The sequence below is a fragment of the Corylus avellana genome, chromosome 1 (genome assembly GCF_965113065.1).
Source record: "Corylus avellana chromosome 1, dhCorAvel1.hap1.2, whole genome shotgun sequence".
Classification (NCBI taxonomy): Eukaryota; Viridiplantae; Streptophyta; class Magnoliopsida; order Fagales; family Betulaceae; genus Corylus; species Corylus avellana.
In genome coordinates this window covers 26,742,917-26,770,316 of record NC_142490.1, presented here as the reverse complement: position 1 = coordinate 26,770,316, position 27,400 = coordinate 26,742,917, and the positions used below count along the sequence as shown (strand labels likewise).

At 38.1% G+C, this 27,400-nt stretch overlaps 1 protein-coding gene across 1 annotated transcript; it reads right to left on the bottom strand.

The window, feature by feature from the left end:
* Positions 1-4,876: 4,876 nt before the first annotated feature.
* On the bottom strand, positions 4,877-16,666 carry LOC132169608 (uncharacterized). The gene is made up of 11 exons (XM_059580620.2): positions 16,594-16,666; positions 16,098-16,167; positions 9,483-9,525; positions 8,661-8,768; positions 8,497-8,547; positions 8,304-8,381; positions 8,111-8,224; positions 7,551-7,747; positions 7,089-7,158; positions 5,299-5,352; positions 4,877-5,136 (listed from the first exon to the last, which is right to left on the bottom strand). Exons 1-11 carry the CDS (start codon positions 16,664-16,666, stop codon positions 5,089-5,091), a joined length of 906 nt encoding a protein of 301 aa, XP_059436603.2. The 3' UTR covers positions 4,877-5,088.
* Between the last annotated feature and the right edge of the window lie 10,734 nt (positions 16,667-27,400).

Below are 27,400 nucleotides of genomic sequence, written 5' to 3'. Positions count from 1 at the left end.
GAGCACTCATGCTTCTTCAACATCAGCTCCTATTCCCGAAGTACCAAGAGACCAGGAGAGAAGTTTGTTGTGGCTATACGATGAGCAAAAAGAGACCATCAAGGTAGAAAAACCTATTGAGTATTCTTCTCATGTTATTCCAGTTCATGATTCCCTTCTGGATGAGAAGCTGTTGGAGAACACTCAGAGTGATTTGCCCCGATCTGGAGACATTTGGAATCACCCTGCAATAGGAAAAATTCATTCTCTTTGGTGCAAGAGAAGAAAATACTGGTGTTTCAAATTTAAAAGGAGCATCACAGTCTGGCTGAAAACGTTAAACTTAGCGCTTATGGGAGGCACCCCATAGCATATCCTTTTATTTTTCTGTTTGTTTTTCAGTTTCTTTTTGTGTTCTTTTTGTTTTCCATTGTTGTTTTAGTGTTTTGTTTTTCAGGGACAAGTGTGTTTGCGTTCAAGTTCGGGGGTGTGCTATGAGCCATACCATTTGTTGTGCAAATTTTAATATACTGGCACGTACACGAATCGTTTGCAATATAATGTTTGGCAAGTGCGAGGTCGAACCCACATGAAATTGTGTTTTTAAAGAGCAAATTATATTTAAACTAATTAAATCCTAACCTAGTTCCAAAAGAGGTTTGAAATTTTAGGGTTTTTAAAATTAAAAGACAAAACATTAACTAAATAAAATAAGCTAAGAGACTAAATACTAAGGTTGTGGAATCCACACTCACCAAACCATAACAACAAACTTCATGTTCATCAATATTAATCTAAAGTTCTCACAATTAAAATCTTAGATATGTTTTACTATGCTTCAAACAGGTAATCAAAACCATCCCATGTGGTTACTCGGGTTCGATCCTCCGCAACGGCGCCAATAACTTGTTGTGCAAATTTTAATATACTTGCAAGTGCACGAATCATTTGTAATATAATGTGTTGCAAGTGCGAGGTAGTACCCACAGGGAATTGTGTTTTTGAAGAGCAAATTATATTTAAACTAATTAAATCCTACCCTAGTTCCAAAGGAGGATTGAAATTTTGGGGTTTTTAAAATTAAAAGGCAAAACATAAACTAAATAAAGTAAATTAAGAGACAAAATTCTAAGGTTGTGGAATCGACACTCACCAAATCATAACAACAGACTTCATATTCATCAATATTAATCCGAAGTTCTCACAATTAAAATCTTAGATATGTTTTACTATGCTTCAAACAGGTAATCAAAACCATCCCACCATCCCATGTATGCATTCATTGCACAAATCACAAAAGAAATCCAAATTCAATTGAAACACCAAATGTATCCGAAAAACAAATGACAAGGGATATCCAATTTTTTAGGCAAATAAAATCAAGCAATCAATTATGTGAAATTATCTCAAATCATCAAATGTATCCTTGAATCACAAAAGATATCTATGAATCACCCCACATTGAAAAGAAGTAAAACAATTGAAATATTAAACTCAATAAAATCGAATAAATAAAGACTTACATAAAAGCAATCAATATTGTTCTTCATTGGTAAGGCTTCATCCCCAACCTTAGTTAAGAATTTAGCTCCACATTATTGAAAACTAAAATCTAAACCTAAATTGAAAGAAAAAACTAAACTCAAGACTTGTCTACTTTTCTTGAAGCTTAACAGGCTTAAGAGAGTCCTAGAAACCCTAGTAATCCTAGAAAAATCGGAGGTCTGTCTCCTAGTCCCAAAATAAGACTGAAAAACTAATTTGGCTTGGAAAAGGAGTTTGGCCGCCTTCAAACCATGCGAGTGCACTTGAGCGCCTGGCTAGTGCGCTCAATCGCACTCGTGCATGCGTTTCTTCTTCCGCAGCGCAGCTACTACAAGAATTTAGGTCTTTAGGGGCAACATTTTTTGGATGCTAAAAGTCCTAAAGTGGACACTGTTGACAACATCGTTGACTTTTGGATGCTAATGGGTTGGACGCTAATTTTCCGACCCTAATGATCACTTTTAGCCTCGACAATGTGGACTCTAAAAGTCGTGGATTTTTGTTGCTGAAGCTGGAGTCAACGGAAGGTAGAGTCGACGCTAGTGCTCCACTATCAGCATCCACTCAAAGGGGATGCTGATGGTGGACTAGTAGCGTCCACATGGAGTGGACGCTAATAGATAACTATTAGAGTCCACTTTTGTGGACGCTAATGGTCCTAAAAAAAAAAAATCAACCATTAGCGTCCAAAGTATAGTGGACGCTGATGGTTAACTATTAGCGGCGCTGTGCGCTAGGCCCTGGTGAGCCACAATGGAACGGCGCTTCTCCATAGAAGCGAAATCCTTTTGCCTGTCAGCGAAGGAAGGGTGTCCTGATCTTCGTTTGGAGGAAAAGAGAAAAGGGTTCGTAGGGGTAATTTTCGTGAGTCAACCTTGTGCTTCTTGGTTGGTGGATACGGTTGAGGAGGCGAGTCAATCTCTGTTGAAGGTTGATATTGCCAAGTCATACCGCGAGGGCGATAAGGCTTTGATGGTGAATGGGGGGTGTTAATAAGGCAGGTAGTTTCCTGGAGGTGGCCATCTTTGCTGAGGGAGGTTGTAAAGGAATCATTTGGCTACCTGCGGGCCGTGGTGGGAGGGGATGGCGTCGTTTTACAAATGAGTTGCGGAGGTTCTTGGGTCCACCAGCCCCTCTGCACCCTATTCCGGGGACGCAGATTAAGCTTGGTTTAGGAGAATCCATCTCTGGATGTCATCCTGGGCGCTCCTTTGCGGAGGTTCTTCGACTGGCGTCTGGTTCTAAGGAGCCTCCCGTTGGGAGGAGGGTAACATCTTTGCAACTCATTGATCTTTTCCCGGTGAAGAACTCTTTTGAGCCCGGGTACGGTGAGTATGAGTCGCGGGTGATGGTGGATTGTTTGGAGTTGGAGTCACCGGATCCTGCTAATCCTATTACATGTTCTATCCCGGCGGCTGATCATACAAAGAAGGAGAAGAAGACGACTAAGACGATGCTAGGTCTTTTACGTTCTGTTTTGGGCCGGGTCCTAGCTCGGTTAGTTAAAGGACTATTAGTTGGGCTGGGTGTATTACCCTTAAGGAAAAAACGATGGGTTTTATTTGCTTTTTTAAAAAGCTTACAAGGCCTCGAGTTTGGGTCTCTCCTTAAGCCCAAACACGCTGGATATTTCAAGTCAGGTTGGCCCAGGGGTATGAAGCGTCGTGTTAAGTGTTTGCCTAAGTCTCAACGGTGCGGGTCTGCCTCGCCGGGAGAGTTTGATTTTTCGGCCGATCGTAGGGAGGCGTGCGTATCTAAGGCATGTGCGCTGGTCGCCGGTGGTCTCGCCGGGGTTTCCAGCGACGATGCCGAGCTTGCGTTTGTGGGGCTATCGTTGGCGGAGGTGCATCCGAAGTTACCTCAACAGGGCTATGCGTCGGGGTCTGTGTCTCTTGATATGGCGGCGGCCCCTGTATTTCCGACGAAGGCTGCTCTGATGCCGGAGAATACCTAGAACTGGTTGTTGACTCCGGTGAGTACCCCTGTCTCTCCACTGCCTCCGATGATGGTCTCTGCTCCTCCGGTGGGAGCTGGTGCTGTTCCGGCGAAGGAGGTTGAACCTGTTAAGACTGCTCCGGCGAAAGGGTTGCTACGTCGGGGGGTTTTTAGGGTCTAGAAATGCTTATTCTTCTTCTCTGCCTGGGATGAAGGAGGCTTCATCGTCGGTAAAAGGTTCTAAGGTTTTAGTCGAAGATTCACAGATCTGTTTTACTTCGGAAAAGCACGCGGCTGAGCTGGGTTTGAGAATAAGCGAACCTTTTCCTCGAATGTCGGAGAGTGGTGCTCCGATTTACTCCTCTATTTCCAAATCTCAAATAGGGTATGCCCGGAGGGTGAAGGAGAAGCTTGCTAAGCAGTTGCAGAAGAACAAGGAGCTATTTGCCGAGGTTGTAGCGGAACCTTCCAAGAAGGGGGTGGGGAACTATTCGGAGGTGGTTGTAGATGCGGTGAATTTCGCCTCCAGTGTGGGACTGTCTAATGGTGAAGGAGGTGATGAGAAAAGTCTTTTGAATCTCTTTTCGAAAATTGAAGAGGAGAGGGAGCCCTATACCTCTAAGGTAAAAGGGAAGCAGGAACTCAAGAATTTAGAATGCTCCATCAACTATGAGGCTAGAGAGAGACTTTCTCCGGAGCGGTGCCATCGTTGGCGGGATTGTGTTGGGACCAAAAATGCATTTTCCTTTCTTCCAGAGGTGCATTAGAGGCTTGGTGTTTTTTTAAGGGCTGGTGGTGGGCCATTGTGGGCTTCAGTCTTTGGGTTTTTTGTGTTCTTTCTTTGGTTTTTCGTTTGGTTGTGGTTACTAATTGGGTTTTTGGGTTGGGTCTTCTTGGTGTTGCTTTTGGGTTTAAATTGGGCTACCTATGTATACTTTCTTGTGTACTTAGAGGCACTTTGCACTTCTTTTTTTGATATATACAACTTACTTATCAAAAAAAACTATTAGCGTCGACTAAAGTGGGCGCTAATGCTCCCAAATTTTTTTTTAAAAAAAAAATCAACTATTAGCGTCCAAACTGGAGTGGACGCTAATGGTGAACCACTAATGTCCACTATGGTGGACGCTAATGATTCCAAAATTTTTTTTTTTAAAAAAAATCAACCATCAGCGTCCAAACTAAAGTGGACGCTGATGGTTGCACCATTAGCGTCCACTAAAGTGGATGCTAATAGGTCATACATTCTAAAAAAAATAAAACATTATTAGGGTCAATTCGACCCTAATAATGTTTTATTATTATTATTATTTTTTTTTTTAAAAAAAAGCAATTTTAAAAGATGAGGTCATATTCAAAAGATATATAAATGATCCTAATGAAAAGAAACAATAAAAAAGTCATGACAAAAGAATACCAAAAAGGCAACCAAAAGTTTCTAGCCATGCATATTGCTTATCAAATTGAAAAATCTAAAGTGAAATGATTACAAATACAAAAATTCAGTCTGCCGATAAGAGAAATATGAACATTACAATTCACAATGTCCAAAAGAACATGCTCAAAACACCAAAAGGAAGATTTTCTAATTTGTAAAGGATAAATATGAAGATGCACGCAATAACGCCATTACCAAGTTGCTTTTCCACAGGTTCTAATATCAACAGTTTCAGCTAGCTGTTCAATCAAAACACTAGCTAATTAGCGTCCCAGGAAAAAACGCTCAATGATCAATACATAGATCCATATAAATCACATAAATGTCCATGTTGAGAAGGAACAGAAACTTAAATCATGGAAAGTATGAATAACCAAGATTGATAAGTTAGGAAATCTTACTGATGAATTATCATCATTCAGGGACAACATCAGTTGTCTCTTAAATTGTTCCAACTGTCAATTCAAAAAAATATGGCAGCACTTGTATCACATGACCTTGCAGCATCCACAATTTGATAGCGGTAGACAAATCGAATAAACCAAATAGACAGTAACAAAAGAAATAAACTCTGAACAGGAGAACAAGGAACAAGAAAGCAGATACGTAGACCTAAAACAGCTGAACCCCTAAGCTGAAAATAGGTCAGTAAATTTATCTCTCATGCAGTAGTCTAGCAAAGAGTTCCATTAGTACAGATAGAAGCATGATAAGATCAGATGGGATTAAATAAAGATATGGATATAAATAGAAAAATTAATGAAAACGTGAAAATTCTATACATATTATTCACACCAAGATGCTATTAACATCACAGACAACAAATTAAGTTCAACTTCTTGAACTAAATGAAGACAATCTAAAATACAGGAGAAGCCAACTATACTGATGCCAAACTTACCATCATACAAACAGTTCTCTGTGACAATTATTTTTATGAGATTATTCAAGGTAACCAGCTCAAAAAAAGATCATGACAAATAGATTAGTCTATATTCAAAGTACTTCTGATATCTCACATTTGCTGGATATTTCAAAGGAAGTGACATTTCTATCTGTTTTACATCTATGACGTTTGTCATTACAATGAGGTCATTAAGCTTATTTCTTGGAAAGCGATTTTGTGGTAGTTTTAGTACTAAACCTTGGATTAAAACCTAGGATCTGATTAGCACTGTTGAGTAATGACTGTTGTTTTAGTTAATTAAGTGAATGTTAGGTGTCAAATAATTTGTTCACCATTTGGTGGGAAGGTACATTGGAAGGAGAGAGACCAGGAGGAAAGAGAACCTACTTTCCTCCAACTCCAAATACATCATGACCCAAAAATATGGAATTATCCTCCCTTACAATCCAAATTTTCTACGCAATATAAGTCCAGAATGACTAATAACAAAAAGGATATTCAATCAAGAGCTACTTCACCCTCTTCACTGAAGATACAGTTTAAGCAAGTCATGATGAGCCAACATATACTGATTTTAACTCATCTTGGGTTACCCAACACAACCAGAAAGATATTTTAGAGCTGCAGACTTCTTCAATAAGGTTTATGACTTAATGCCATTTTTTTTTTTTGTCAAGGAACTATTAACTTTTACAATTTTGCAAAAGAAACGATTTACAACATGCAGCAGATCCTAACCATTTGTATAATTTTTTATGTTGACTATGACTAAACAAATTAGAAATAGTGCTACTTTTGCATCAATTGAGCCAAAGTTAGCATTCGATTCTAACGACTTTCTTCGTGTTTAGAGTCCTCTTCGTGTTATAAAAGAAGCCTTACCAATTATCTACTTATTCAATACAGCAGCAGCTATAACAAACAACATGCTATTACAATCAACTCAAAACCTCAAAAAACATATGTTGAACTCAAGTGGATTCATCTGCTACAGAACTCCACAATTAAGTAACCCCAAAAGCAACAAAACAGGCACTAGAAGCAAAAAAGGCTCTTACAATCACCTCCAGTAGTTTGGGTCTGAATTACAAACCAAACTTGGAGCGACTAATTTGTAGTTTGGCCGATATTTTTCCATCACATGGGGGACTGGAAGTTGATTAAATTTTGTTACTAAATCAAATGAATGCTTGAGAACTAACACAAGTTGGGACATGGATCTCGCAAAACTATACTGTGAATTGAAATAGAATGCCAGGTTGCACAAAAACTCAGAGAGAATACCTGATATAGGCCTTGTTCACAAAGAATCAAAGGAAGGAGAGCATCTGCTGCACTGCTGACCAGATCAGGGCTGAATCATAAAATAAGCACTTCAGAATATGATAGAAAAGCAAGCAAAAAGGTAGCCCATTAAGTGGATGTATGGATAAGTACATGTGTGCATGCATGCATGGATGTGGGCGTGTGTGGAGGAGAAGATATCTCCCTTCTGTTGAATGGAGCACTGAGCGTCCCTCACTAGCATTTTGTACAGAAATCCCATGGGTACTTGTCAAATATATGTTCCCCTTTTTCTTTTCTTTTTTGGTTTAAAGAAGTGTGATTAGAAAACTTTATTCACCTCTAGCATCACTATGAGGGGTGTCCAATACAAGCGTGCTATATATGCATATGGATGTATATAGACATAGAGTATAAATCATCAAAACCAAAACCTTAATAAAGATAAAGTGAATCTTTGACCTGTAATCCTCAAAGAGGAGTAACTGCAGCAATGAACGAAGGAACCGGCTCAAAATGCCTTCCTGCAAATTTCCACCTGGATCTTTAAGTCCAGAAATATGTAAGCCCAAGCCTGTTTTACCACAAACTGTCTCAGTGTAATGGTAGGAAGCAAGAGCTTTCAGAGCTCTTAGACACATATCAACCACTTCTGTGTCCTACAAAATTCACCAAAAAAGTTCAGCCACAAGTACAACACATGAAAGTTCCTAATCTATATATATATATAGTAAAGAAGTTTCTTGTGTAAAAAAGCAATGTCAAATTGTACAGATAGAGGAATGCAATAACCCCCAGAGGCCACAACACAATTCCCCTCCCATCCAACACAGACAGAATCCCCTTTCCACCTGATGCTCACCTATTAAGGGTAGGGTCCATGAAGACTACAGTGGTCATTGATTAAGACATTTATATACAGATATGTACAGCAATATTTATATATGTTACCCAATTGACATCATGGTCTTTATTTATTATTTTTTTCAATGTCATACATGATAAAGCATGCTACTATTTACCTGGTAGTGAAGACCAAAATCAAGAGTGCCAAGTACATGAGTGAAGGCTTCTCCATTTAGTTGTGCAACTGTTTCAGGATAAACCTCTAAGAGGTGTGATAGCAGAGAGAAGTACTGAACAAAAATGCACAGTATATCAGCTTCAAAAAAGAACACCAGGGTTTTTTCTTTCATGATTGATACAAATGCTTACATCATGACATGGCTTAGGATATTTCAGCAGGTCCAAAGATATCAGAGGGGTGACTATGTGAAGACCAAAACAAACAACCTGCAAGACCAATACATAAGAAATTTCATTTCTAATCTTTTACTTTCTGTTTGCTAGGCAATTCATTAGATGCCGCCTATAGAAATTATGTATGTTAACTGCAAACTGAAATTACCTGAGATATATTTGTGCCCTGTGTCTCAATAGAATCTGATGAAAAATCAACCTGCAATATTCAATGCTTCCCAATAAGGATCACTTAAAACCTTAAGGTAAACAATACCCTTTCCAACGTTTCAACTTATTAGAAAAAACAAAAAGAAAAAAGGAAAAGTATACCAGATCTTTTGAACAAAGGCTTGAAAGGAGTTGAAGAAGAGCACGCAAATCCTTATACTTCTCGGTCTTTGCCTCACTAAGTAAGCTGCTTGAAAGGCTTAGTGATATCTGGAAAAACAGGGAAGAAGGGAAAAATGTCAAGGGAACAATACATTAGTAACTCTAACTAATATGCTAACAGAGTGGTAAGAAAGCATGTCAACAACAATGATTATGTAATAGTCAATTCCTTACAAAAAACAACAAAACAATTACAGCATTAGAGAAAAAGTTCCAACCCACAGGTAGAGAAATAAATTCCAGAACACAAATTAATATGAAAGTACAACAATAACAAGCAATGACGAGGTCTTTCCTGTTAAGTACTTTCATAACATATTAGAAAATTGGAAAGAAAATGTAAGACTATGAAGGATTAAGAAAAAGTAGCAGGTACAATGATGTTAATCTTTGAGCTGAATCTGGAAAAAAACATGGTAAAGCAGAGGGTGAGTATTAAAATAACAAAAATAAGCTGTCCTTATAAGCAATTTAATCAACTTCCAGTCCCCCATGTGATGGAAAAATATCGGCCAAACTACAAATTTTGTCGCTCCAACTACAAATTCTATCTGGTGCAATATTTTCCAACACATGATACTAAAGATTACAACATCAAGCAGGTTTATATACAGAAATAATAGTGAACAAGTCATAGAAAAATCATAAAACCAGTTTAGTTTAACTGACATTGATATATCAAAAAATCATAAGAATACTGAGAGAAGAGCATCATTTCTTTTTTTTAAAATAAACTATAAGAAATTGAGGCGAAATACGGACCTGAAAAAGATCTATTTCTTTAAGCAGGCTGTTGACTAAGGACCTGAAGTAAATCAGTGACAGTTACGTCAGAGAAACAGACATTAACCAGAACAAAGATACTTCTACAGAAAACAAGAGAGACAAAAGTAAAGTAAAAAGTTACCAAACTTTCTAAAGCAGACATCCAAATCATCATATTATACACTATGCCAGATATTGGTGTGCTCAGGATTTGGTCAAATAACAAAAGAAGTATACCAAATCCTCACATGCTGATGCAACCCTACAATTTTCCAGTCTAACCTCTCGTCCGTATCAAGTCAAATGCATAAGTTCTCATCCGAAAATCCATCCTTGGATTTGGACAAACTAAATTTCAGGATATAAAGGTTTAATTAATCTAAGCAATGAAATGGATTTGGGAGCCAAGAATGCAAACCAAGCTTCCAAATCCACAAATCTATGTTGAGTGCGCCGGAGTGAGTGAGAGAGAGTGAGAGTGAGAGGGTGATGAAGGAGGTGGGAATTTGGTGATTAGAGATTTTGGTCAAAAAATATGGACTGAAAATTTCAGAAACGCGCCAATAGATGGCGCTAATTCTAACGGGTGACCCAACTTCGTTTTTTGTTTTTTTTTTGTTTTGTTTTGTTTTTGTTTTTGTTTTTTTTTTTTTTTAAATTCCTCAAAAAAAAAAAATTTCTTTAAAAGTTATTTTAATTTTTTAAAAATAATGTTAATTAAAATTAAGGGTAAATTTAAAATTTTATAAAGATATAAGGGTATAAAGGACATTTTATCATTTTTAGGGTAAAAGATAATTGACGTGATATTTATCTTATAATTAATTAATAATTGAACATTTTAAGATAATATATATTTCACATTTTCACGCCAAATCCTAATGGAGAGAGATATTGCGTAAAATTATATGTTCGTTGAGTGAAACATTAAATATGTTTTTATTATTAAAATATTAACTACAAATTTAAAGTTATTACATTTTAATATAAAAGATCATTAAGGTGATATTTATCTTATGTTTCAAAAAAAAAAAAAAAGTGATATTTATCTTATAATTAATTATTAGCTTAAATTTTTAAGATATGTAGTAATTTAACAGTTTAACGCCAAACCCGAATGGAGGAGGATATTGCATCAAATTCGATGTTTGATGGGAGAAATATTCTTGAACTTATCACTATTGATATAACTAATATATAAAGATAATACAAAATCCAAAGAGTTTAATAGATCATTTAATCACATTACGATCGATCAGACTAATATGTACTAGTATCAATCGAAATTGATTTTATCAAATGTTCAATTGAACCTTCAATCATGTCAAGTTCTATTGATTATATCCCGATCAATATAATTAATGCACTAATATAATATAAAATGCTTAGAGTTCAATTAAATGTTCGATCGAACATTTAATTTGTTTGAAGTTTGTTCGATCATTTGATCTTATCACGATCGATCGAACGAATGCACTAGCTAGGACCAATCGGATATCTGATCAAACATTCAATTTCAATTGTTTCAATCATTTGATCTTATCACGATTATTCGAACTAATTCATTATGATTGATCGAATATTCGATCAAACCTTCAATTTCAATTGTTTCAAGTTTGATCGATCATTTGATCCTATCATGATCAATCGAACAAATGCACTAGGACCAAACAGATGTTTGAACGAACCTTTAATTTCAATTGTTTCAATTTTGATCGTCACTTCATCCTATCGCGATCAATCAAACCAATTCACTAGGATCGATTAGACTAGATCGATACTTCGATTTTATCACAATTGATCGCACATTCGATCAAACTTTCAATGTGTCAAGTTCAATTGATTATTTGATCCTAGCACGTTATATCAAACTAATGCACTATGATTGATTGGACGATTGGTTGAACCTACAATCGTATAAAGTTCGCTTGATCATTTGATTGTATCACTATCGATTAGACTAATCTACTTCGATCAATCAAACTAATTCACTAGGACCGATTGGATATTCGATCGAACCTTCAATTTCAATTGTGTCCAGTTTGATTGATAATTGATCCTATCATGATCAATCGAACTAATTCACTAGGATCGATTGAACCTTTAATTTGTTTGAAGTTTGATTGATCATTTAATCCTATCACGATCGATTGAATATCCGATAATTTATATAAAATAAATAATGACATATTATTGGAGGTAAATTTTTAGGAAATAACATTTTAACGCCAAATCCTAATGGAAGGAGATATTGCATCAAATTATATGTGCGACGAGTCAAATATTAAATATGTTTTTATTATTAAAATATTAACTACAAATTTAAAATTAATAAATTTTTAGTATAAAAGATCATTAATGTGATATTTATCTTATAATTAATTATTAGCTTAAATTTTTAAGATATAGAGTAATTTAACATTTTAACGCCAAACCCGAATAGAGGGGGATATTGCATCAAATTCGATGTTCGAAGGGTGAAATTTTCTTGAACTTGTCACTATTGATCTAACTAATATATAAAGATAATACAAAATCCAAAGAGTTTAATAGATCATTTGTTCCCATTACGATCGATCGAACTAATGTAACTAATGTACTAGTATCGATCAGAATTGATCTTATCAGATGTTCGATTGAACGTTCAATCATGTTAAATTCTATTAATTGTATCACGATCAATATAACTAATACACTAATATAATATAAAATGCTTAGAGTTGAATTGAATGTTCGATCGAACTAATTTTTCATTTTTATTAGAGTTGAATTGAATGCTTAGAGTTTAATTTTATAAAAGTTTTAATTTCAAATTAAGAGAAAATTTATAATTTTATAAAAGTTTTGAGGGTATAAAGGACATTTTATCATTTTTAGATGTTCAATTGAACCTATAATCTTCTAGTTTTATTTGTTTTTAATTTTTTAAATTTTTGTACGAGCGTTTTAGCGTCCACTATTGAGCTTTTATTTTAATTTGTTTTTTTATTTTTTTATTTTTGTACAAACTCTTTAGCATCCACTCTAGTGGACGCTAATTCTCAATAATATATTTTTAGCGTCCACTTTATTGAGCTTTTATTTTAATTTGTTTTTTATTATTTTTATTTTTGTACGAGCGTTTTAGCGTCCACTCTAGTGGACACTAATTCTCAATAATCAGCGTCCACTTTGAGTGGATGCTAATAATATATTTTCAGCGTCCACTCTATTGAGCTTGAATTTTAATTTGTTTTTTTATTTTTTTATTTTTTTTTATTTTGTACGAGCATTTTAGCGTCCACTCTGGTGGACGCTAATGCCCAATTATCAGCGTCCACTTTAAGTGGATGCTAATAATATCTTATCAGTGTCCACTATTGGTGGACGCTATTGAGCTTTTAGTTTAATTTGTTTTTTATTTTTGTACCAGCTCTTTAGCGTCCACAGTAGTGAATGCTAAAGCTCAATTTTCAGCGTCCACTTTCAAAGTGGACGCTAATAATATATTTTCAGCGCCCACTTTGAGTGGACGCTATTGAGCTTTTATTTTAATTTGTTTTTTATTTTTTTTTAATGTTTGTACGAGCGTTTTAGCGTTCGCTCTAATGGACGCTAATGCTTAATTATCAGCGTCCACTTTGAGTTGACGCTAATAGTTATTTTTGTCACCCCTAATAGTTTTCCCGCCTCTGGTATAATTCCCGCTAGTATATTAGCGTCGACTTATTAGCGTCCACTATAAAGTGGACGCTAATATTTATCTTTTCGGTCGGCTATTAGCGTCCACTTCAATGTGGACGCTAATACTCAACTATTAGGGGCGACTTTCAAAAGTCGACGCTAATAGGTAAGCATTAGCGTCGACTTTACATTCGCCCTTAATAAGTCGCCCCCGATGAGTAGATTTCTTGTAGTGAGCGCTCATGCGCTGGTTGTTGGCTTGTGGGCGTGGATGCGCTCGAGCGCAACCCATCTGTGATTGAGCGCACATGCGCTCGAGTGTAGGGTTGTGCACTCGATCCTAAGCCTCCAGATTGCTCTTTTTCCAACTTTCTTCAAGACTTTGCAATTTTCCCTTTTAAGGTGCAGTTTTTCTTCATCGACCTACAAAATACTAAAAACAAAGAACTAACACAGAACATTAGATTAAGACACACCTAAAGGATTAACTAATGTAAATTAAGGGGGCCCAAATATGCAATATTTGGCACTCATCACCATTCCAGCCAGTTTCCCCCATCTCCCAGGTGAGATCTTTCCATGCTATATACATATTGAGGACAATGTGTCATTTATGTTTGGGGGTATGAGAGACACTTTACACACACTTTGTTCCTATTTTTGTTTTGTTTTTGAAGAAAAAAAAGTGCATACTCATGTCTATCTTAATTTTTTTTTTTTTTTTTTTGATCTGAAACATAGTGATTTGATTTTCATTGGTGAGTTTAAAATCTTGAACACATGATCAGAAGATAGAGTTTATAAGTTTGATTACTTACATTGGGCATATAAGGAATTCACCTGTTTGATTTGATTTGACACAAGCATATTAGCACATAAATTGTGGGTACAACATGTGAGCTTGATGTGTATGTTTCTACGTCTTGGGTGAAATTGGGTGACTTGTTGAATGATACTTTGGCATGAGTTGAAAAAAAAAAAACAAAAAAATTGGGTGACTTGTTGAATGGCTCAAGTTAGTAAGTCCTTAGGGGTGCTTACACCTAATGCCTTAAAACCATATGGTTTGGGATGCATTGGCTTAACACTCGTTACATGGTTGAATTAGAAAGCTTAAGAGAACAAAACATTGCATCGCCAGACCAAAAAGAAAAATAATAATTTGACTCCATGCCATAGTTTTGATGAGGATACCAGTGGAATTTGAGATATTGCATATTGGAACTACTTGGAAGCTTCATATTTATATGCTAGTTCACTTTACACCATTTTGAGCTTGTGATACTTTAACCCTCACAAGACTTCATTCGTCCTACTAGCGATGCCTAGGGGTTTAAAGGCTTATTGTATATGCTAAATGTAATCGTGCTTCCTACGACAGTGGAGATAGAGTAGTTTTTGTTTTCGTTTCCTCTTATTTTTAGTGTTGTATTGGGGGACTAGCAACATGTAAGTTTGGGGGTGTTATAAGTGCTAAAATACACATATTTTAGCCCCTTAATTTACGTATGTTAACCTCTTAGTTTTGTTATTTTGTATTGTTCTATTTTCTTTTTGTGTTTTTGTCTGTTTTTAGGTGTTTGAAGGAAAAGAAAACACTTTTGGAAGTTTCAGGCATAAATGACCAATTTTGGGAAAAAGCTGGATTTAGGATCGATCGCACCAGAAGCAGGCTCGAGCGCAGCAGCGCTCAAGCACATATGTAGGATCGATCGGACTAGGAGGCTATCATCCGATTTTATTAGGTTTTCTAAAGGCTCTAGGGTTTTCCTAGGCCTATAAATAGACCTCTTATCCTCTTAGAAACATAGACAATTCTGGAGAGAGAAATAGGAGGCTACTTCAAGAAGCATTTTTTTCGGTTCCTTCTTTCCCTTTTCTTTTTTAGTTTTAGTTTTATTATGTGTAACTAAACTCCTTGTTAGGGCTAATCATGTCTTTTTAACTTTTAATACTAGTGCCTTTGTTTCAATGATATTGTGGTATTTTAATTGATTATGTATTGTGATTGAATTCCTCATATTTTATGGTATGGATTTGTTAATTAAGTCAATTTAGATGACCGAATCTTGGGCGTAATAAAGTGACAAAAGAACCTCATCATGGGTTCTTGGCTAAATCAACATGGGAAATAGGAGTAGATACCATGCCCTAGAACTCATGTGTTTGTCAATCTCCATAGAATTATATTTCTTTAAAGAACAACTTAGTAGATACCATGCTAAATCCTTTAGGGAAGAAAATAATTAGAGTAGATACCATGTCTAATTCATTGCTTAGGGAGATCAATAGCTTAACGTGTAGTTACTACCCCGAAAATTACTTAACTGGTAATTAATTCCACGGTTCGTCGCCCAGCCTTATTCCACTCCGAGCAAGACTCAGGGACCTTTACTCCTCGAAATGAGAGGATACTAAATAGCGGAAACAAAATGATTCTATAAACATTCATCATTACAACCAGAGCATCTACCAAAGATCATCAAGATTGCTAAAATCACACTATACAAGTTATCATCTTTACAAGGGATTCATGCTAAATCTTAATATGCAAGCATGCATAAAAGCTCCTAAGCCTACAACATAAATCAAAAGTACTAGTTACCATGAGTACCCGCCTAAGCTTGCAATAAGTCCTCAAGCATCTCCCGGGTCGAATCCTCCAAAAGTTCCGGATGCTTCGCGGTATCCATCTTCTGCTAAACTATCTATAACAGTATAGTTGTACATATGGAGAAGAAAGGGAAATAATACAAGGGTAAGTCTGACGACTTAGTGAGTATAAATGCACATGACATACCCGTCATTAAATGGTGAACTCAGTTGTTTATAAAGCACATACAACATTATGAGATGACAGTTTATCATGGATGTGATATAGATATAATATATGCTTATAGTCATGAGTAACAATAATAGTTTAACTGTATGGTCTACCCGAGATATTACCCCTTCTCAGTAGGGTTAGCACTGTCCAGAAGGACCTGTAGTACAACACCGGTGACCCGGATATTGCACGCTACCATACAAAAAATTAATGGCACGACAGAGTTTGACCTCGGGTGGCCTACACCACTAATGATGTCTGTCCTATATTGACCATCCATTAGGGAATGGCTGCACCTTGGTCACGAAACCATTGGATCCAAAGCCCACATATACACACATTTGACCATAAAGTTAACCTGTATAGTAAGCCCATGGCCGTTATCCTACACGTACTGGTGTACCATGTCATACAATGCAATTAGTCTTATCAGTCTTTTACATAGTTTTACAAGCCTCATTGTTATCTTGTTAATCAACATACGTTTTCACAAAAGAGAGTTCACAGTAGTTCCAAAAGGTATTTCATGAGAGTTGCAAAATATGCATGTTTTATATATAAAATAGACGTGCAAAGCGGGAAAAGTAACAACAAGCATCCATGTAAGTTTGTACTCACCTGGGTCATAAGGTTCCTCCGTAAAATTTCCTTGAGGCTCCATAACCTCGAATACTGAGAAAAGACCTGTCATTAGTTCTGAATCCAACTAAAACGATCCAAGAACATGAACACAGAGGCTATCGGAAGACTTGGTCAAAACGTTGTTGCCCCTAAAATGCTTCTGACCATACGTTCTGGCTCAAGGCCGTACTTCTGCTGATGTACAAATTTAATTGTACTCGCATGCGCACAAGTCGTTTGTAATAAAGTATGTGCAAGTGCGAGGTCGAATCCATATGGAGTCGTGTTTGCAAAAATCAATTTTCTAATTTAAACCAATTTTATTTTAACCTAGTTTCAAATTTCTTATTTATGTCATGCAAAAACATGACTAAACTAAATGATTTGAAAACAATAAACGGCAAAATACTAAGGTTATCCGAATCCGCCTCACCAAATCAAATAACATGTTCATGTCCACACAAGGAAAGGGGGAGGGGGGATTCGAACTAGTGACCCCCGCTTCATTATGCGTGGTTCACAGCGAATATTTAATTGAGATCAAATCATCCACTGTATCCATAGATCACAATGGATATTAGTCTCAATCCAATCATTCGATGTACCCCCGGACGAAACACAATGAATATAAAATTAAGCATGAATAAAAGAACAACATTCAATCAAATGAAATTAATCAAACAATTGAATTGACTTTGAACAACAATTTAATTAAAAATCTCATTGTATACATAAAATGACAAGAACATAAATGTTTATCAATGACGAGGCTTCATCTTCAACCTTAGTTGAAGGTTTTAGCCTCTCCTGATAACAAAAACAATAACAAATTGAATTGACATCATAAAACACATAAAACTTACAATGGAAAACGAAGCAAAAGCTTAAGAATGACAATACGTCGTATTTTTGCTCAAAACGGCGCCTCCCAACATAGGGTTACAAGAGAAAATGTTATATAAATAATAAAAACAAACTAGGGTTCGGCGCTACCAGGTCAGCATGAGTGCGCTCGATCGCACCCGCGGTGCGCTCGAGCACACTCGGCTCTTCAGGGCTCCTGTGGGGTAGCACTTGAGCGATGCGTGGTAGGGTTGACATGGACGTGCGCTCGAGCGTGCCATGCATGGGCTCGAGCGTAGGTGTGCTCGATCGTCGCTCTGTGCGCTTGATCGCACTTCCAGGGATCTTCAATTCCTTTGCTTATTTCCACCCTCAAACAGCAGTTTTCTCTCAATAACCTGCAACACACCAAAACTAACAAAAAACATAAGAAAATAACAAAGCTAAGAGCTTAACAAACATAAGTTAAGGGACCCAAAGATACAATATTTGGCACTCATTAAATACCCCCAAACTTACATTTACATATGCAACAAGCCTTTTAAACCCCTAGGCATCCCTAGAGGACGAGTGAAGTCTTGTGAGGGTTTAATAGTAATGATACCCACAAACATTTTATGCACTATGTTATTAATAAACAAGGACTTACACACAAACAGATAGTTTTTACATCATGAGCAGGTTTAGCACAGTGAACACGACAATCACATCATCAAGACAACCACAAATCATTCAACTCAAATATGGAAATTTGAGACAACATATGTTCCAATAAGTGCAATGTGAGATTAACATATAATCATGAGGCTTCAATTTATTCTCAAAGTTGGGTGTACCTTAAAAGTTATAGGAATTCACTCAGATGAAACAACCAAGGCTTAAATGAAGACATGCAAAATATTATTATTATTATTATTATTATTATTATTATTATTATAGGCTATGCAATCCTTAGCTTTCTTAAACTTTTTGATTGACCTATGTAATGAGTGTTGGGCCAATGACTCCCAAACCAAATGGTTTTAGGGCACTAGATGTAGAAACATCCCTAAGGGCTTAATTACTCAAGTCAACTAGGCTACAAAGCCAAACTAACTAGCCATACAACCAACCAAGTTAGATTTCTCATATTTTTACGCGACCACTCAATGCTTAGTGAAGCATGAGGTCCGGTTACTTAATGAGAAAACTCAACTGATTGGGATTTTTTTTTTAGCCAAGGTTTCATCACACTTCATCCTACAAATCTCAAGATACACCCTAATCAAGTCAAATCTTATACCTCACATACTCTATGCTAGTGTGCTCGTGATGTTAAACTCAAACATGTGAAATCTCTCCAATCCAACAATGAGTCAAATGACTCAGATTCATAATGACATGCTGTGTTCAAGATGCTAAATAGCCCAATGACATGCAAACAACAAAATCGGTATTACCCATGCTTAATCAACAACATATCAATTTTTTTTTTTTTTTTTAGACAACAAAAAATAACCAACAAATATGATCAAGAAAGAAAAGGACAGAAATGTCTACCCGACCCCCAAACAAAAATGGCACATTGTCCCCAATGTGTCCAAAAATACAATACCAGATGGGCGCTGCAAGTTGGGTGTACATAGGAGAATGCTCCCCCAAACTTGAGTGGTAGACACTTTTCCTGAAAAACACAACAAAAACAAAAACAAAACGGACAAACAATATCAAATGACAAGGAAAATAATGAGGGTTGCCTCCTACAACCGCTAAGTTTTACGTCTTTAGCCAGACTCACCACAATAGATGACAATCACTCTGAATAACTCGGATCCTCCAACAATGTCGTCTCAATCTCCGTACTCCTCAACTCCAAGAATGGTTTTAATCTCTGTCCATTCATCTTGAAAGTGTTACCATTCTTTGGATCCTCAATCTCGATGGCCCCATGAGGAAAAACTGACCGAATGACAAATGGGCCTGTCCACTGAGATTTCAACTTGCCTGGGAAAAGATGTAGCCGTGAATTGTAAAGAAGGACTTTCTGACCAGGCTTGAAAGATCGTCTCAAAATGCTCTGGTCATGAGCTTTCTTCATCTGTGCCTTGTACAACCACGCAGAATCATAAGCATCATTTCTCAGCTAGTCTAATTCATTGAGTTGGAGCTTCCTTTGTGAGCTAGCCTTCAAAAGATTGAAGTTTAGCTGCTTGATGACCCAATATGCTCTATGCTCTAACTCCACCGGAAGATGACATGCCTTCCCATACACAAGCCGATAGGGTGACATCCCAATCGGGGTCATGAAAGCTGTCCTATATGCCCACAGTGCATCACTCAATCGCAGAGACCAATCTTTTCTATTGGGGTTTATCGTCTTTTCCAAAATGTGCTTGATCTCTCGATTGGAAACTTCAACCTGTCCACTCGTTTGTGGGTGATATGGGGTGGCAACCTTATGTGTGATGACATACTTCTTCATCAACTGCTCAAAAATCCAGTTGCAAAAATGCTTACCTCCATCACTTATAATTGCTTAAGGCGTACCAAAATGAGCAAAGATAGTGTCTCTCAAAAACTGGACCACAACTCTGTGGTCATTGGTCTTGCATGCAACCGCCTCCACCCATTTGGACATATAGTCCACAGCAACCAAGATGTACAGATAGCCAAAGGAGTTCGAGAAAGGTCCTATGAAATCAATGCCCTATACGTCAAAAATCTTAACAATCAAAATGGGACTAAAGGGCATCATATTCCTCCTACAGATACTCCCTAGCTTCTGGCAACGTTCAGAAGATGTACAATAAGCATGGCCGTCTCTAAAAAGGGGTAGGCCAATAGAATTCACACTGCAAAATCTTTGCAACGGTCTTTTTAGCACTGAAATGGCCTCCACAAGCATGATCATGACAAAAGGAGATGACATTGGATTGGTCATGCTCAGGTATACACTTCCTAATGATATGATCGGAACAATACTTGAACAGGTAAGGATTGTCCTAAAAAAGTGCTTCACGATGGACAAAATTTGGACCTATCTTGTCGCCCCCATTGCTGAGGCAGTTGGTCGGTGACGAGATAGGTCACTATGTCAGCAAACCATGGTGCGGAATTATGAGCAATGTGCATCAATTGCCCATCAGGGAAAGTCTTTGAAATGGGGCTGGCGTCCTTGGTGTAATCCATAGTCAACCTAGGCAAATGATTTGCCACCACATTTTCGGAACCCTTCTTGTCCTGAATTTCTATGTCGAACTTCTAAAGTAGCAAAATTCATCAGATCATACGAGATTTAGCATCTTTTTTTGGGAAAAAAGATACTTCAATGTTGTGTGATCCGAAAAGATGATGACTTTAAATCCTAGCAAATAGGATCAAAACTTGTCCAACGCAAAAACGACTGCCAACAACTCCTTCTCCGTGGTGGAGTAATTGAGTTGTGCATTGTTTAGAGTTCTGCTTGTATAGTAAATGACATGGGGGAGTCTATCAACACGCTGGCCCAAAACAGCTCCAACTGCATAATCTGATGCGTTACACATGATCCTAAAAGGCACACCCCAGTTGGGTGGTTGAATAATGGGTGTGGACGTCAGAATGCTCTTAAGGTCCCCAAATGCTCTCTTGTAGTCCTCATCAAATACAAATGGGGCATCCTTCACTAACAACTTGCACAAGGGCCTGGCGATCTTGCTAAAGTCCTAGATAAATCTCCTGTAGAATCTTGCATGGCCTAGAAAAGAGCGAACCTCCTTCACTGTACGTGGGGGTGGAAGGTTGGAAATTAGACCCACATTCGCTTTGTAAACCTCAATCCCCCGCTGAGATATGATGTGCCCCAATACAATACCTTGCTTGACCATAAAATGGCACTTCTCCCAATTAAGCACCAAGTTCTTCTCCTTGCGTCGCTTTAAAACCAAAGTGAGGCGGTGCAAACACTCCTCAAAGGATGAACTGAAGATGGAGAAATCGTCCATGAAAATATCTAAAAAATGCTCTACCTTGTCAGAAAAAATACTGATCATGCATCGCTGAAAAGTAGTGGATGCATTACTTAACCCAAAGGGCATGCGATGGTAGGCGAATGTCCCAAAAGGATAGGTAAAAGCCGTCTTCTCCTGATCTTCGGGGTCCACAAGGACCTGGTTATATCCAGAATAACCATCCAAGAAACAATAGTACTCATGCCCAGCCAAGCGCTCCACCATCTGATCAATAAATGGAAGAGGGAAATGATCCTTCTTGGTGGCAGCATTCAACTTGTGGTAGTCTATGCATACTCTCCATCCTGATTGAATACGGGTTGGGACCAACTCGTCATCCTTGTTCTTCACTACTGTCAATCCAGCCCGCTTGGGCATGACATGAATTGGGCTCACCCACTAGCTATCAGAGATTGGATAAATGATCCCTGCATCCAACAACTTTATCACTTCAGTCCTCACAACCTCTTGCATAACTGGGTTGAGCCTCCTCTATGGCTCCCTTGATGGTTTGACATTCTGCTCCAAATGTATCTTGTGCATCACCACTGAGGGGCTGATCCCCTTGATATCCTCAATAGTCCAGCCTATAGCTTCCTTGTGCTCTCTTAAAACCTCTAACAATTTCTCCTCTTGAACATCAGCCAATTCGAAGCTATAATGACAGGCAAAGAATCTGCTAGACCTAGGAACTTATACTTGAGAGTGTCCGGTAGAGGTTTAAGTTCCTTCTTGGGGGGATCAGGTACTGCTGTCTCCTCCTTCTCACTGCTCACCAGAGGAGCAGTCTCCAAAATTGCATCTACTTGCTCAAGCAACTTGTCCAAGTCCAAATCCTCTCCGAACTGAGCAAAGCATGCCTCCAGGGGGTCCTTTATGCTTGATTCTTCAACAACCTCCTCAATGATCTCCTCTATCAAGCATATCTATTGACTTCATCATATTCTAGTGGTTGCTTTCTAATATGGAAAATATTCAGCTCCACTTCATATTTCCGAAGGAAATCTTCATCACCCAGTCCTACAATTGATCAGGGCACTAGCCGTAGCTAGAAATGGTCGTCCTAAGATCATCGGTATTTGACTCCCCATATTCGGAACCAGCTCTGTGTTAAGCATAATAAAATCCACTGGGAAATAAAACTTATCCACCTTATTCAAGATATCCTCAACTATTCCCCGTGGAACCCTCACTGACCTGTCAGCTAATTCCAGTGTCATGGATGTGGGCTTCAACTCTCCTAGCCCCAACTGCACATAGACTAAGTAGGGCAACAAATTTACACTTGCTCCAAGATCCAATAATGTCCTCTCAATTTGGCTGACTCCTATCATGCAAGAAATATAGGCAACCAGGGTCCTTGTACTTGAGGGGCAACTTGCATTGCAGGATTGAGCTAACCTGCTTGGTCAGGAATGCCTTATTCGGAACATTCATCCTCCTCTTGACTATAATCAAGTCCTTCAAGAACTTGGCATATGATGGCACTTGTTGGATGGTGCCCAAAAATGGGATATTTATATGTACTTGCTTGAACACCTCCAGAATGTCCTCAAACTTCCCTCCTTTCTTGGGTGCTTGCAACCTTTTAGGGTAAGGTGCTTTAGGCATAAAGGACCTAAGAGGGTCGTCAACAACTTGTATAGCTTTAGATGGCTTAGAATCTCTCTTCTCCTCATTGCCTCTCTTTTGCCCTTGCTGCACAACAGGGTCTTCTTCTGGCTCAACCACCTGATTGTCCACTTGTCTCCCTGACCTCAGTGTGACAATCGCTTGCACATGCTCCTGCTCGTGCATAGAATCTGATGAACTTCCAACTGCATACTATCCTTTCGGGTTGGACACAGACTGACTAGGAAACTTTCCCTTCTCTCTTTCACCCAATTGACTTGCGATTTGTCCCATCTGACTCTCCAGATTGGCAATTGCTTGGGTGTTGACCATTGTCGCACTTCTCATATCACCGATGGAATGGCTGGTCATTTTCATGAAGTCCCTTAGAGTTTCCTCCAACGACTGTGAAACCAACGCTGGCGCTTGAGTGGGAGCTTGGTAAGTAGGTGATGGTGCTGGCTGGACTGAGCGACCACGAGTTGAAATCAGTGGAAATCTGGGAGGGTATTGATTGCGAGCATGATGAGGGACTCCTCCCTAATTCACCGACTAGTTCTGCTTCCATGAAAAATTAAGGTGGCTCCGCCACCCTGGATTGTAGGTCTCAGAATATGGTCCATTTGACTACTTCAGATAGTCATTAAAAGCGTTCACTTGTTCCATAGGATACTCGGCAAAAGCCAGCATAGATGGACAATTCTGTGCTGAGTGCATAGCATAGGACTAGCACAGATGGAACAGCTATCAACATTGAAAGTGTTGGCAGCATTGATGGACTGACCTACAGGGAGAGCATCTACCTTCTTGGTGAGAGCATCTAGCTTAATCCTCAAATTAGTGTCCTCCTTAACCTCATAGATGCCTCCTTTATTGGGGATAAAGGTAGATTTATCCCGACAACTTGAAAAATCCCACTGCTGTGAGTTGTCGGACAACTTGTCCAATGCCTCATAAGCTTCATCCCCAGTCAAACTTAAGAATGCCCCCCCATTCATTGACTCGATCATATTACGGTTGCATTGGGTCAATCCTTGGTAGAAGAACTGAACGAGTCTCCATTTCTCATATCCATGTGGAGGGCATCTTATCAACAACTCCTTAAATCTCTCCCAACTCTCCAAAAATTTCTCGTCCTTCTTCTAAGTGAAGGAACTTATCTCCTTTCTGCATTCATTGACCTTTGACATTGGGAAAAACTTGTTGTAGAACTTACTCAACAAGCTTTCCCAAAATGTAATGGACCCAAGCGTGTTGGAATCCAACCATGCCCTAGCTTTATCGTGCAAGGAGAAAGGAAATAGTTTGAGGTGGACAGACTCTTCTGAAAAATTTTGAAATTTGAAGGTGGCGCACATGTCCTTGAATTTCTTTACATGACTGTAAGGATTTTCAAGTTCTAGGCCATGGAATGATGGTAGGAGTTAGATGTCGTGTGGCTTTAAATCAAAACGAGTAGCATTGGTTGGTGGCAGCACTATACATGAATGGGAATTAGTCGCAACGGGTGTGAACAAATCCCTAAGTGATGTAGTGAAGTCCACGTTCCAAGCTCTAGCTTGCTCTCCATTCTCAGCTCTCGCATCCTCATTTTCTGGTTGGTTCACATTATGGGGTATGTTAACTCGTGGCTCTCCCATTTCAACTATCTCTCTCCCAACTGGTGCTCTCCGAATCCTCTTAAGAGTTCTTTCTAAGTTGGGATCTAAGGGTATCAACTCTAGATTCAAGGATCTCTAACCAAGCATACACCAATCACAAGTGCTCAAACAAACTAACTAAACAAAAATGAAATATTCACAAAAAGAAAAACAACCAAACAAAAGATAAATAAAAACAGAAACAAACTATCAAAAGAAATCTACAAAAGAAATTTCCAAGAAAAAAAAAAAAAAAAAAAACTGCGTAGCTACTTCTGGTAGTGCGCTCGAGCGTAGGGACTATGAGATCGAGCGTAGATGTGTCTTTGTTGTGCGCTCGTGTGCACTTGCGAAGTCGATCAAGCGCAGGCACGCGGGCTGCTTGCTGCAAGAGGCTCGAGTGCGCTCGATTGCAGGTGCAGTGTGATTGAGCGTACTGACAGGGACTGGTTCTCGCCGAAACTGCAGAAAAACAAAAACAACAAACTTTTTTTTTTTTTTTTTTTGTTAGATCAACACAAAAAAAAAAAATAAAATAAAATAAGAATTGCAAACAAATCAAATAACACAAAAATCTACCTAAACTAGTAGAAAAATAAAATTAATTCAAACAAAAAAATCAATTTTCACAAAATCAAAACGCCTCCCCGGCAACGGTGCCAAAATTTGATCTACAAATTTAATTGTACTCGCAAGCACACGAGTCGTTTGCAATAAAGTGTGTGCAAGTGCGAGGTTGAATCCACATGGAGTCGTGTTTGCAAAAATCAATTTTATAATTTAAACCAATTTTATCTTAACCTAGTTCCAAATTTCGCATTTCTGTCGTGCAAAAACATAAACTCAACTAAATGATTTGAAAACAAGTAATGGAAAAATATTAAGGTTATCCGAATCCGCCTCGCCAAATCAAACAATATGTTCTTGCCTCTTATGCATACAATAGACAACCAAAAAGTTTATACATTGTTCAAAAGTCGTAAACACGCATATCAAATCATTCGATGAATCCATCCTTTAAAAGAATCACAACGAATATTTAATTGAGATCAAATCGTCCACTATATCCGTAGATCACAATGGATATTAGTCTCAATCCAATCATTCGATGTATCCTTGGACGAAACACAACGAATATAAAATTAAGCATGAAGAAAAGAACAACATTCAGTCAAATGAAATTAATCAAACAATTCAATTGACTTTGAACAACAATTTAATTAAAATCTCATTGTATTCATAAAATGACAAGAACATGAATGTTTATCAATAACGAGGCTTCATCTTCAACCTTAGTTGAAGGTTTTAGCCTTTCATGACAACAAAAACAAGAACAAATTGAATTGACATCATGAAACACATAAAACTTACAATGGAAAACGAAGCAAAAGCTCACGAATGACAATACGTCGTATTTTTGCTAAAAACGACGCCTTCCAACGTAGGGTTACAAGAGAAAATGTTATATAAATAATTAAAACAAACTAGGGTTCGGCTCTGCCAGGTCAGCTTGAGTGCACTCGATTGTACCCATGGTGCGCTCGAGCGCACTCAGCTCTTCAGGGCTCCTACGGCGTAGCACTTAAGTGATGCGTGCTATGGTCAACATCGACGTGCGCTCAAGCGTGCCATGCATGGGCTCGAGCGCAGGTGCGCTCGATCGTCGCTCTGTGCGCTCAATCGCACTTCCAGGAATCTTCAATTCCTTTGCTTATTTCCACCCTCAAACCGCCGTTTTCTCTCAATGACCTGCAACACACCAAAACAGCAAAACTAACAAAAAACAACAGAAAATAACAAAGCTAAGAGCTTAACAAACATAAATTAAGGGTCCCAAATATACAATATTTGGCACTCATCACAGAAAGTTTCAGGTACAACCTTGTTTGTTCTAAACGTCCACCTATCCTCCCAAACTGCTTCTAAACCCATCTAAATGGATTTCTAGGACCTCCTATCTCCAAATAAGGTCTCCATACAATAGAAAACACAATGGAATGCTAAGCCCAACTATAAGAAAAGATAAATGGTATAACATGTCTAAAGTTTCAAACCAACGTCAACGACTTAGGAAGAGAAGTTAAGCGCCGATGGTTACCTCCTAGAAGCAACCTTCAAGAAAACACCTCTCCTTCTCCACAAAACACACAATCTCACAAGAACACACTCATAAAAGGGTTTCTGGGAGCCTGGGGGCAAGTTTGAACGAGAAAAGGGCGAGGGTTAGTATTTCTAGAGGACAAAAGTTGGAGACGCTCACCAACTCTCTGAAAAGTAGTGGACGTCCAATACTATAGGGGTGTACGTCTGGTACCATTTACCCAGCGGTCCAAAAGCTGTAGCATACATCCAAGCATTATCCAGAGGTTAACCCAAAAGTAGAGTATGTCCAATACTATTAGGGTGTACGTCCGTGTACAATTTGTAGAGTATGACGTACTATTGTCAACGTACGTACGATGGTCCCCATGCATACGTCCACACTAAAAACAGGAGCGTACGTCCGGCAACCCTATCATACTTCCTCTACTACAGACAAGAGCGTACGTCCGGCAACCCTAGCCTACATCCTATCAGACAGTCCAAATTTCCAAAATGCTCTTTTAGCTATCCCTAATGACCCAAAACCCAAATTAACCTTCTAACTAAGCTACCTAAGCTTAGTTAATTATTTGGGTCACTACATTCTCCCCTACGTATAAAAATTTCATCCTCGAAATTTCCTAACCCCAAAACACAAGA